Below are 12,802 nucleotides of genomic sequence, written 5' to 3' on the forward strand. Positions count from 1 at the left end.
ATATTTGTTATTACGAGTGTTGTCCGAGTCAATTTAGTTATCTGGCAGCTGATGCCTTCGCGATTTTTGTCACTTGATCTATTTCATAGTATGTTATTTGGTAGCCTTCTTTGTAATTAAAAAAAAATGTGCTAAGTGATTAGTTCATGTTTTCACCAAAAATGTTCAATTTATGTTTTTTTTTTCTACCAAAATCATTTAATAGAAACACTAAATTAATGTTAATATTTTGAAAATATTTATAAGTTTTCAAAAAACGTATCGTACTGACTTCCTCATATTTGTATTTTTTTTCGCAGATATAAACAAATAAATTTTGCAACTAGCACAGTGGAGATATTTAACAGATTCTTACATAAAAAATACGTTTAATAAAAATATTACGTTCCCCTCCAAAAATATAAATATTACATTAATGTCGATGATTTTCATCTAATACCTTTAGGGCGTGTTTGGTTGTGAGAAGAAAGCGAGAAGAGAGAAATATGTGAGAGAGTATGAGAAAAGAGAATAGATGGGAAATAAAGTAGATTTGATGGGTTATTTGGTGTGAGAGAATGAAAAGAGAAATATAAGAGAAAGAGATGCTACTATTTTTTAAAAAGACAAAAATATCCTTCAATAAAAACAACATATAATTTATGATTAATTAATTTTTTTATAAAGATTAAATTAATTTATTAGCCAATTTAATTTAATCCATCAAATAACTATTATTTCCACTCAAAAATACTATTATTTTTATATCAGCTCCACATAGATATCTATAAAAAAAACTTAAAAAAGCATTTGATTTTTCACTATTAATTAAATTCAATAATTACTATTATTGTCACACCACAACCTTTCTCTATTATACACAGTCTAAGCAGTATATATGGAGATAATAGAAATAGTAGCAACCAGGAAAAGCATAACGAACAAAAAGATAACTTGCAAGACCATTTTCATTCATGTTTTTTTGTCTTGACACAATGAGAGGATAGAATTGGAAAAGCATAATAAGTTGCATCTTTCGTGTGTTTCTTCCCTCAAGTGGGAAGGCTCTAAAAATTGTGGTGGTCCACATGTTCTGACTCTCTCATCTCACTTTCTCACCCCTACCAAACAAGAGAAGTGTTGGATTTTTCTTCAACTTCTCTCTTTTCAACCTCTCTCTCCCCTTTTTATCCTCTACCAAACAGATTGTTAAAAATTTAATACTTGTTATGAAACTATCTATCTATCTATCTACTAACAATATATAAAAACAAAGTACTACCAAAATTACTTCTTACCCACACTTTAAGTTTTATTCTGCTTCACAATGCAGGGTTATTTTTGACAAATCCGCTGCCAAGAGTAATAGTTTTACTTAAGTACCCATACCTATTTTTTCACTATCATATTTCCTTCATTAATCACAGGGTTACTTTTGTCATTTTCAACCCTAAAAGTTGCTTTTCAGACAACACTGTCACACGTTCTCTTTCACTCTTCTTTTCTTCCTTATTTCATTTTCTCTCACTCTCTCCCATTTCTTCTCACTCTCAAAGTCAGATTCAAAAAAAATTGAATCCATCTTCATCTTTCTTTACCCAGTAACAATCACTTCTTTTTGTTTTCTGATTATGTGCTTATGATTTTGTTTATTTCTCTTTAAAGAAATTCAATTTACTTGCTTTGTTGTTTGCTTTTGTTGTTGTTGAAAAGGAAGGAAAGCACAAGAGAAGGAAATCAGGGGAACATATATTTGCACCCAACAAGGAGAAGGAAAGTATGTGAGAAGGAAGAACAAATTTATGGGTTAGTTCAACAAAATTAAACCTATTATTATTATTATTATTATTTTAATATGTTCATATTTCTAATAACCAAGTTGTAGGCTTGGAAAGTAATTTTGTTCATGTTTTTAATTATGTTCATGTTTCTAATAACAAAGTTGTAGGCTTGAAAAGTAATTTTGTTCATGTTTTTAATTATGTTCATGTTTCTAATAACAAAGTTGTAGACTTGGAAAGTAATTTTTTTTCATGTTTTAATAATGTTCTGTTCAATTTTAAATATGCACACCAAGTGTTTGATAAAATTTTCGTACTTGAAGGTTATTGGTTATTGCATATTTGCATGACTACTATTTGAAAATAAGTTTTCAACAAACCCAAAATAAATAAATAAATAGATAAAAAGCATAAACAACTCAGTTCTATGTTTCTCTTAAAGCTGCTTTGTGAAATTTCTGTTCAATTTTTTATAATCACAATGTTTTATTTAGGCGTCATTGAGATTATAGGAGTCATGCGATTGTTGATCTCAAATTTGAGATTAACATAAAACATTGTGATATAATCTCAAATTGAGATTATAATCACGATTGTAGGAGTCATGCGAGATTATAATCACGATTGTAGGAGTCAATCGTGATTATAATCACGATTGTAGGAGTCATTGAGATTATAATCACGATTGTTGATCTCAAATTTGTTTTATTTCAGTTCTACTGTTTGATAATCACAATGTTAAATTTGAGATTAACCTTGTTATTGATCAACTAAATTTGAGATTAACATATTTGGTTTTAATACATACTATGATTGTAGGAGTCATGCAAAATAGAGCTTTGCTAGATAGATGAAGAGGCAACCTCAAAAGTAGATATGATGTTTGCTTTAATATGAGTTCTAGAATAGTTGATCAATAACAAGGTACGCAATATTGATTACACTTTCATTTTCTTAACTCTCATTGTGATTGTTTGTATTGTGTTTTTTATTTCATTGTTGCAAGGGCAACAAAGAGTTGACATATTCCTTTTTTTATTTGTTGAGCCCAAATAACATGTAATTTTGAATCTTAAGCCCAAATAACATGTATGTTCTATTCTAAAAAAAAAATATGTGCACTATTTTTTTATGGTGTTTTGTTTGTTTTAATTTTTTGTTTCTATAATTTAAAAGAATTTTTTCAAATAAATAATGCATGTTAGTTGTTTGAATGTATTCTAGCTTTGAGAGACTGTTGTTGTTGATCAAAGGTGTGCATTTATTTGCAATTAACTTTATTTGATTTGCCTTGCAGGTTTTATGCTTAACCCGTGATGTTATATCAAAGATTTTGGAGAAGGCCATTTTCAAAAGATTATTCACATTGGTAACTGTTTTGTCTATTTTTTTTCTTTGAAATAGAAATTTCTTTACTCTCTTGAACCATGTCTTTTTGTGTTAAATGTCTCTTGAACCACGATGTTGTGGTCAAAGCTTCGACTCATCCTTTCAGACCTGCAGTTTCAGGAGCAACCATTATCACACCAGTTGATTTTCCTGTCATCCCTTTAGCCTCTTTCAGATTTAAAGACTTTGGAGAGATTCTAGCTGGAAACTACATGAATGATCTGCTCATAGGTTAATATTTTAGTTATTTCTCTGTTATTGTGCATATAGATGTATCAACACTTATATGGTGATGTGGTGGTGGATGATATGGTGGAGGAGATTAAAAGGTTATCTTGGAATTGGAGTTTAACATGGCTGAAAATTCAACCGTGTTTGTTCTATGAATGACGATGGAATCCGAACTGGTGCCTTGGAGTGTTACGCGGCTGATAGGTGTGTACCTGGAGCAGTTTTTTGCTACTGTGGGTGTTTGCAGCAGTTGATGCAGCTGTTGGGCTTATGCGGTTCTGGTTTTTTGGCACTTCTGCTGTGTTTTGGCTCTTGATGCAGCGGTTTCTGTGTTGTTTTAGGACAACAGCAGTAGTAGTTGTTGGTGTAGCTGCTTTTGTAGGCTTTGTGTTGTGTTTTTTAGGTCCTGTCTGGCTGTTGGATTTGGACTTTAAGGGGGTTTTTTATTGAGTTTTTCTTTGGTGGTGTGTTGTCGTTTGTTATAAGGCACTTAATAATTTTTGCTGGTTCAAAAAAGACTCACTAACACTTATATTTTGTGTGTGTGTGTGCTTACCAGATGTCATTGGAGCTTTCCAAGATATTACTAATATGAACGAGAAGGGAACAATCATAAGATCAATCACTTTTCTTCTTAAGGATGCTAGGTGGTTTTTAGTTAAACTTATTAATTTATTCATATTCTAAGTATAAACTAACTTTGTTTCATATCATGTATATAAATACAGTGGCCTAATGATTCATGCCACACTTTGGGATGAATTTGCAAAGCAATTCTTCGATGCTTTTAACCAGGTAAATGGACCTGAAACAATTTTCATTGTTCTCAAGCATGTGAGGGTTAGAGAGGCACAAGGTTCACATAATAATCCTTAATCTATTTATTGTTTTGCAAGGATAGTCTCATTTACTTTACACCATAATTATCATCGTAATACTGTGTCTTGATGTCTATTTTGTCTGTTAGGTATTTATCCTTTGTGTGTTACCAATACCTGGTCTGGAACTAAGGTCATAATCAATGCTGAGATTCCTGAAATTGCTGAGTTTAAGGCTAGGTATGTTTTACACAGTTTTTCCCCTATATTTTCTAGAACATTTGTTACTATGTTTTTAAATACTTCAACACAGATTTGCAGAACTTCCAATTGATGTAGTCAAAGGATAAAATGTTTGGTATTATTCAATTATAAAGAAGCCATTTATCTCCCTTTTGTATTTCTCTAAAAACTACAACCTCTGATTTGTTTCTTGTGAGTTTAAGACTGTTGAATTTCAGTCTCGGTTGTATATAAGTTGGATGAAAAGCTTAGGTACTCTAATTTATCTTTGATATTTCACACTACTGTAATATATTGCCTCCATTCCATGATGGAGCCAAATATTATGTTACTTTGGATTAGGACCCAAAAAAATAGTCATGAAGCAAACAATTTCTACTCTAATTAATTATTTGGTACACATATTTTAGAAACCGCATCAACACATAAGATAAAGCTGAAAACAAGATATAATAGATGAAATAGTAGCCTATCGAGAGTTTCTTTTGGTATGAATAAAATGTTTTTCATGTATTTCTTAGAATTGATTTATAATTCATAGCACAAGTAGATATAAATCCACAATGAATATGCGCTTGAAGAGAATGAGGAAAAAATGTTTCTAAATCAATGCTCAACATATGAATTTTGTCATTCACAAAGAAATTGAGTTTATACTCATACTAATGAAATTAATAGATCATGTATAACATGATTACAATTTTCTTTTATTCTTGGTTTTTTCCCTACTTTATATCATTTTTGAAAAAAAAAAATCAAATAACAATTTTAGTAACTACAACGAGTGATCAGTTTTAATTAGTATTTTTCAATATCTCTATTTAAACACCGTGACTGCCTAAGTTTTATTAATATATTATTAAAATATATGTGGGTGTATGGACTATATATTAATTTTTTGAGGAATGGACTATATATTAATAAAAATATATATGAGTATATGTTTGTTTTACGGGAATATATTAGTATATTCTTATTTCTGAAATCTAATGGGAACTATATATTGATAAAATATATACGAGTGTATGGACTATATATTAACAAAAATATATCTCACTGTATTTTTTTTTACGGGAATATGCTAGTATATGTTTATTTATGAAATATATTTTACGATAACGATAATATATAATACATTAATTATGATTTTTCACGGGATGCATATCAGTATTGTTCACACTAAAACTTATTAGTAAATAAAATCTATGATTATTTTTATTTATTAGATTTTTTAATATCATCAATACTAAAATTTAATATATATTTGTTCATATTAAAATTTAATTATTTTGTCATTTTTTATTACTACCGATCAATATATACATTATTATGCTTTAAATACTTTACATATTTTCACTATTGAAAAAAATCACTATGCCAAGCACAGCGGAGCCGCGACACGCGGCGAAGCCGCGCTACCCGTGATGTAGCACGGGTATCTCGACTAGTTAAAATAAGAACAAGAAAAACAAGATTAAAGAAGAGAGAATAAAGAGAGAAGAGAAAAGATTATATTATTCACTTGTGTTGTACAATTGTGTTACATGTCAACTCTATTTATATAGAAATATGTGCAACTTTATTTATATACCTAGGTATTTAACCCGTGCGTTGCATGAGTTTTATTAGAATGCATTCATATAATATTATTTATGTATTATTTGATTTTATCAAATTTGGGAATTATTGAAAATTGTGAATATTATTTATTTATAAAATAGAAGTTTTTTTTCTAATAAATAGAAGATTTTTTTGAATGGAACTTGTACAATGACACATTATACTTGAACAATTAAATATATTTGACTTTAACAACAAAATTTAACAATCCATGTAAAATGGTGTAAAAAATAACGCAACCTTATACAATCCACATTGTTATAAGTTTTTATTTAATTATACTCAATTTTTGTTTGAAAAAAATACTAATTCATTTATTTTATTTAATAATAAAAAGATATCACTCACAAAACTTTTTGTTCTTAAGCAAATATTGGTAAGGGTGTCAGACAGATACATGTTGAAATATCAAATTTATAGTGTAAAGAATGTGTTGATAGTTCTTCTTCGTGCTCGTTGGAAAAGCTACTGAAAAAAAGTTAAAATATGTGTAGAACTTATGCTTCCTTTGTAACTAAAAAAAAAACACATCTTATTTATGTGGAAAGACACTTAAATGACTCAAAACACAAAAGACAATCCTTTAAATTTTTCAAACAACTTGATCCCTAATATATATACAGTGCTTTAAATTAGGTTAAGCATATTTCTACTTTAATCTTTGTTTGAATTCATCTACGCCACTAATTGAATAGTGGGCTTTTAATTTCTAGGAGCCTCACAATAGATTGATGAAGGAGATGACAGTGCAGGTATACACAATGGAGAAGGAGATGATACACTGATACTGATATTGCAGATAGAACCATAGAATGAAGAGGGTGAGGGTTCACGTGCACACTTTAAGTGAGTTAATGACAGCCTTTAGATTAAATAAAATTGATGGTTGAGATTTGGTGTCAACGAATTCATTAACATCAGGTGTCAATGGATCCTGACTCATATATATAAAAGACAATTAACAATATTATATCAAAAGATGATTTTATATATATAACGTGTAAGTAGTATTTTATATTCGATAAAATAGTTTGTTAATCAAATAAAATTCATAAATATCACTCAACCATCAAGTTAGGTACATTTTTTTTTATAAAAGTTAGGTACATGATATTTAATAAAAGTATGAAAATAATGTATTAGAATAACCTTCAAGTGTAGTTTCATTGATATACTTCTTATATTACAACTACAACCCCCACATCTTGTTAGTAACTACAGTACACTTTAAAAAAACTAAATCATTTTTCGTTTTGTTTCTTCTCCTCCTTTTATTGATTGCCTCCAACATCAAATTTCTCTTGATTTACAATGAGCTGCGTGTCATTTGAAATAAATAAAAGCAAATGTTGAATAAATAAATTTAAATTATAGAGACACACGTATATTTGAATAAAAAATATATTTTAATTTATATTTAAAAATATTAAATTTATCTATGTCATCTTCCGCATAATAAAGTTTAATAAAAATTCAACAAACTCTTAAATTACTCTTTTAGTCATTCTTTGGCTTGAATTATGTCTATGTGTCAACTCTAAAACTCTTTTATTTAGTCAATATCATTTTCACCATCATCTCTATCAAACTTATCATTTGTTTTATTTAAATTAAATCTAACTGATGATAATAATAAGAAATTTGGGTTTAGCCAAATTTTATTACAAAGAACATCATCATAGCCATTAATCTAGGTTTACAAAAACATAACTAAACAAAATTCAAAGCCCTATTTTACAAAAAAGCCCTTTTTTTATTTCTCTCTCTAAACTCCATAGCTACAACCTTCGCTTTTCTTCTTCAATTTTCAGGACGGCGAAAAGCGAAGCAATTCCGCTGAATTTACGTGTGGTGCTGCTACTGAGTCGCCACCGCCGCTCCGGTAACCGCCGTTTCAACCACCACCGTATCAACTTTTAGATCCGCCGGCAAACTATCACCACCATAAACCAGCACCACTTACGTCGTTTCCGCCGTTGCATTTCCGGCGATCCCTGATCTTTCTCGGTTTCTCTCTCTCGATCCCTCCGGCGTTGTTGAAGAAAGCAACAACACATAGAAGGGAAACAATGAAACCAGAAAGGCATAAACCAAAGACGAGAGAAATCCCAGCAACCACCAATAACCCCAAAACCAACATCATCATCTTTCTCGAACCTAATTTGATGAAATCGAACCCAAAAATCAAAAGCTTCGATTTATTGTTTGAAATCGAATTTTTCCGTGTTCTTTAAATTTGCAATCTATCAAAGCTTTAATTTTGTGTTCGAATTGTATTTGGAATAGTTGGGATTTGATAGCTGTGGTTTTGTAATGGTGGAGGAGGCAATGGTGGTTGGGTGGGGGCGCTGGTGGGAGAGAAGAGAGAAGGACGAAAAAGGTACATAGAGAGAGTGAGAGAAAAATAGGAGTTATCATATGTTGTGAGTCCACAGTATGCCATGTGTGCTTTTCAAATCCAACCATTGATCACCAATCAAAACTGACATGTGGCAAAGGTTAACAGTTTTTACAAAAAAACTAACGAAGAGGACCATAATAGTAAACGGTGTAAGATTTAAGGGACCAATTTGAGACAGTTTAAAGTTAAGGGACCAAAATGAAACGCAAAAATAAGTTAAGGGACCAAAGTTTGTATTTACCCAAAAAAAAAAACTTCAACTATTTGCCATATTCCCTCTCTCTCGCTCACTAACTTCTTCATTGTAACACCCCGTTTTCTCAACATAAAAATTTCATAATAAATTATCAGAGTAATTCACATAAACGGAATGCTACATCTCTTTATCATAAAATCTTAACAAAATAGATAATAATTTATCCTTCAAAAATTCATCAAGATAACATTTAAAAACTTCGCAGCGGATTTAGTTTAACAATAGAAATAGTCTTGGCACGCAGGCCTCATCATAAAAGTCTCATAAATCTTAGTTCAATAATAATTCTTAAACTTCAAAAGCAATACGTAAAGGAACAGAAAATAGTATCAAAATCCCCATCCCGTTACGTATCAGAGCACCTAAGGACACAGTGAGAGATAGTCACCCACGACCGCAGCTAATCTTGATTACCTGTAAGTTACCCATACGAAGAGCAACATTTTCAAGCAGAAGGGGTGAGATTTCTCAAACAATAATATTAAGCTCATAAATCATAAATTACATTTAACAACATAAACATCTTATAATTTAACAACTATAATTAAACACATAAACATCATCATTTATCTTAGCAAAATATCATCATATAGCAGTCACAGTCATCGTCACATATCATCATACTAAAAGACATCACAAAGTAATTCGTTAAAACATCACAACTTAACAACTTGACTTGACAATGCATCTAAACTCGACTATGCAACTCTTAACGTCTTAAACCATCTTGAATCATCATGAAATGCAAATGCATGTGGTACCATTTTAGGGCATAAGCCCTCATCGTCGTGGTTGAGCAAAAGCTCCATCGTCGTGGTTGAGCAAAATCTCCATCGTCGTGGTTGAGCAAAAGCTTCAGGGCATGAGCCCTCATCTATAAATGAGTATGCATGGACTCAACATCTTACGTCTTAGAAACTTCACGAACCTCTATGACATCTTAACATTTGACAACATAACATCTTAACAACTTGATGACTTCATAACGACTCGACGACTTAACAAACTTTTTGACTTAGACCAACATTTACATCTTAAATAAGATCAACAACAACATATGCAACACTTATAAAGTCACATCATATCAGCATCATAACTTAACAGTATCAAATGATAAACATCAACATCTTAAACATCACATCAACATAAGCATCATAAATAACACATATTTAAATCACACATCTTAAATAATACATCTTTAAATATCATCAAATACTAATCTTAAACATCATTATATATTAATCAAAAGGACCATGAAGGCAATGTGAACTAAAATAGCACGGCAATGGTAAAAATAAGGAAAGAGCTGGATTTGAACACGGCACATGAATTAAAGTAGCAGCAATATGAGTTAAATGGCACTAGACATGGTTCAACAATTAATAAAGTCTTTCAAGTGATAGCTTAAGGTATAACAACAAGTAGTTAATCGTAATTTAAGGGAAGCTAATAATCAATATAAATTATAGCACATCATGCAAATTTACTAGTTGTAGATCACCGAAGCACATACACACAACAATAAAATCTAATAGCACATAGGAACAGGAACATCACTAATTGAATTCACCTATTGCTATACATGGACACCAAAAATCAATTACGAACATGCATATCATATACACGTCATGGAATTTGTTTGAAATAAATATGGTAATAATTCTTCCAATAGCCAAATTAAGTATTCATTGGGATGTATAATTTAGCGCTAACAGTAAGGCCTATAATTCCAAAAGCAAAAGAAAAATCATCTTTCAAAATTCATATGCAATTCAAAATCATGGTACTGTGCAAAACCTTTAGTTTAGAACGTGTACATAAAAGAAACAAGAATGTTCTTCCATGTGCAATTGAAATCACGGTACTGTGCATTTGAACCGTTTAATCATGAATTTAGCACATAAAAATAATGAATTCAGAGATAGAATATACACAAAATCAGAGCAGCAAATTAAAGCACAAATTTGACATGAATTCATTAAAAGATCATGAAAACAATAGAAAACAAAAACTCTTCACTACCCATATGTTCATACAACCCTTTATGGTGAATAGAGACTCTCCCCTTACATCAATTCAATGGTTTTTCATCACCTAATCATCAATTCTCACTCAACCCTAATTCTCATAATCTTACAAAACTCATCCTAAAACACGTTAGATGCAATCTAATGATCTACGGACTTAATATTAGTGAAAGATAGTCTCACCCTTACCTTATATAGTTTTTCTGAAATCAAAGCAGCGTTATTCGTTCCTAGGGTTCCCTCTCTTTCTGAGTTCTCCTCTTTCTCCTCTTTCTCCAAAAAGCGGTTTAACGTAAAACTCTTTTAATCTAAGCTTCTGTATTTATAATACTAATCACTCTTCCTAAATCTATTTAGGCCCAATAACTTATTCTTCTTTCTATTCTAACCTCCAATTCTACTTTCACTAAAAATTCTCATATTCTAATAAATAATAGAATAATGCCACTTAATAAAATACTAACACATCACATATTTAAATAAATCACATAAATAGACTCTAACTTAATAAAAATAATTAAATAAAAAGGAGGACGTTACATTCATCCTCACATTACTCCACTTTGCTCTTCTCGTCTCAAACAAGTTTTGGGTTCAAATGCGGTTTTGATTTAAGCGGATCTGGAGATGGGGTTATCTGATTTGGTTTGTTGCTACCCATTTTTCCACAAATCAAAAACACTCCTTACTTTTCATCCCTTTCTAAAATCCACCCACCATAAAAAAACCAAATCACACAAGAAGAGATACAAAAGTCGTTTTTTTTGGAGAGTTTCACAATCAAATAAAAAACCCTCAATTACCAAGAGAAGAATAAGGGAAGATGGGGAGGAATTAGGTTGTTTGGTGTTCGATGGTGATGAAAGGATAACAAGAGAAGAAAATGAGATTTTTCTCAAGTGGAACAAAAACATAAAGAGAATAAGTAGGTGTTCGATGGTGAAGAATAAGTAGGTGAAGAATAGTGAAGGATGAACATAATTTTCTGTGTTCTACTTTTGTGATATTTTTAGTTATAGTTTTTTAAACATTTAATTGTTTTTATATTTATTATTCTTTGCAATTTTTTTATTTTATTACTATTGTAATTGTTGTTTTTAAAAATTTGAATTTGCTGGCATGTTAATGTGTTTTTCATTTATGGTTTGATTTGTCAAGTAAGCACTTTTTGGTCAACTTATTAAAAAAACTGGACACATCAACGTTTTTTTGGAGGCTAAACAGGGAATAAGGACCAAAAGTGCAAAAAAAAAATAGGCTAAAGTGCACTTTTTCCCCCTTAACTTTCAATAACTTGCAATTTTGACCCCTTAAGTACAAAAACTACAATTTTGGCCCCCTAAGATTTAGCCCCATTGCAATTTTAATCCTTTTGGTCAATTTTGACCGGTCAATGCTTACGTGGCGTGCCACGTGTGTAATTATTTAATTTAAAAAAATTAAAAAAAAATATAAATAGAAAGGCAAGATTGTTTGATTTTAAAAAGGGGGACCAATTTCGTGAGTTGGATAAAATAAGGGGACCAAAAGTGAAATTAAACCTTAATAATTTTAAAGGGTTTATACGTAATTGTTTTTAAGGTTAAATATATTTTTGGTCCTTATGAATACGTCAACTTTTTGTTTTAGTCACTCTAAAAAATTTCTTCAACTTCTAGAACCTCAAAAGTTTTTCATCTTCACTTTTGGTATTTCTTTTAAAGTAAACTCACATGTAGAATTCGTATTTTTGAATAAAATTTTGCAGAAAAATTTATAATATCATAAGAATCTATCCAATAAAAAATATTAGATTTTTTTAAACAAAACATGAATTAAATATGAATTTTTATATTTTTTGTGGTTAAAGTTTCATATTTAATTTATGTTTTATTAAAAAATTCTAATTTTTGTTTTGAATTTTATTTTACAATATCATACATATTTATGTATAATTTCATTAAAAAAAATCCAAAAATTTACTTAAAGATAGGGAACAAAAATAGTAATTTAAAATTTTATTAGAACTAAAAGTTGAAGGAAAAATTTAAAAGGAATAAAATATTCATAGGGACTAT

General features: G+C 30.1%; 1 protein-coding gene and 1 long non-coding RNA gene across 9 annotated transcripts; one reads left to right on the forward strand and one right to left on the reverse strand.

Annotated features, from left to right (window-relative positions):
- Positions 1-1,229: 1,229 nt before the first annotated feature.
- LOC146918797 (uncharacterized) lies at positions 1,230-7,007 on the forward strand. Of its 8 annotated transcripts, none has more exons than XM_085712008.1 (8): positions 1,230-1,580; positions 1,693-1,785; positions 2,580-2,684; positions 3,058-3,380; positions 3,940-4,027; positions 4,109-4,236; positions 4,348-4,438; positions 6,775-7,007. In XM_085712008.1, the coding sequence occupies exons 4-8, from the start codon at positions 3,188-3,190 to the stop codon at positions 6,791-6,793; spliced, it is 519 nt and encodes a 172-aa protein (XP_085568134.1). In that variant the 5' UTR covers positions 1,230-1,580; positions 1,693-1,785; positions 2,580-2,684; positions 3,058-3,187; the 3' UTR covers positions 6,794-7,007. The 8 variants fall into 8 exon arrangements, 5 of the variants coding, with proteins under 5 accessions (XP_085568134.1, XP_085568133.1, XP_085568130.1 ...); XM_085712007.1 differs by lacking the exon at positions 6,775-7,007 and adding an exon at positions 4,512-4,702; XR_015011216.1 differs by lacking the exon at positions 6,775-7,007 and having other exon boundaries at positions 3,058-3,129; positions 3,264-3,380; positions 3,940-4,236; positions 4,348-4,702.
- A 1,920-nt stretch (positions 7,008-8,927) lies between these two features.
- Positions 8,928-11,423, reverse strand: LOC146918798 (uncharacterized). Its single transcript, XR_015011220.1, has 2 exons — positions 11,286-11,423; positions 8,928-9,132 (listed from the first exon to the last, which is right to left on the reverse strand). It is a non-coding gene; the product is annotated as an uncharacterized LOC146918798 (long non-coding RNA).
- Positions 11,424-12,802: the final 1,379 nt, after the last annotated feature.

Source organism: Medicago sativa, chromosome 5 (assembly GCF_051527215.1).
Source record: "Medicago sativa cultivar Bolivia chromosome 5, Bolivia_mono, whole genome shotgun sequence".
In the NCBI taxonomy this organism is placed as follows: Eukaryota; Viridiplantae; Streptophyta; class Magnoliopsida; order Fabales; family Fabaceae; genus Medicago; species Medicago sativa.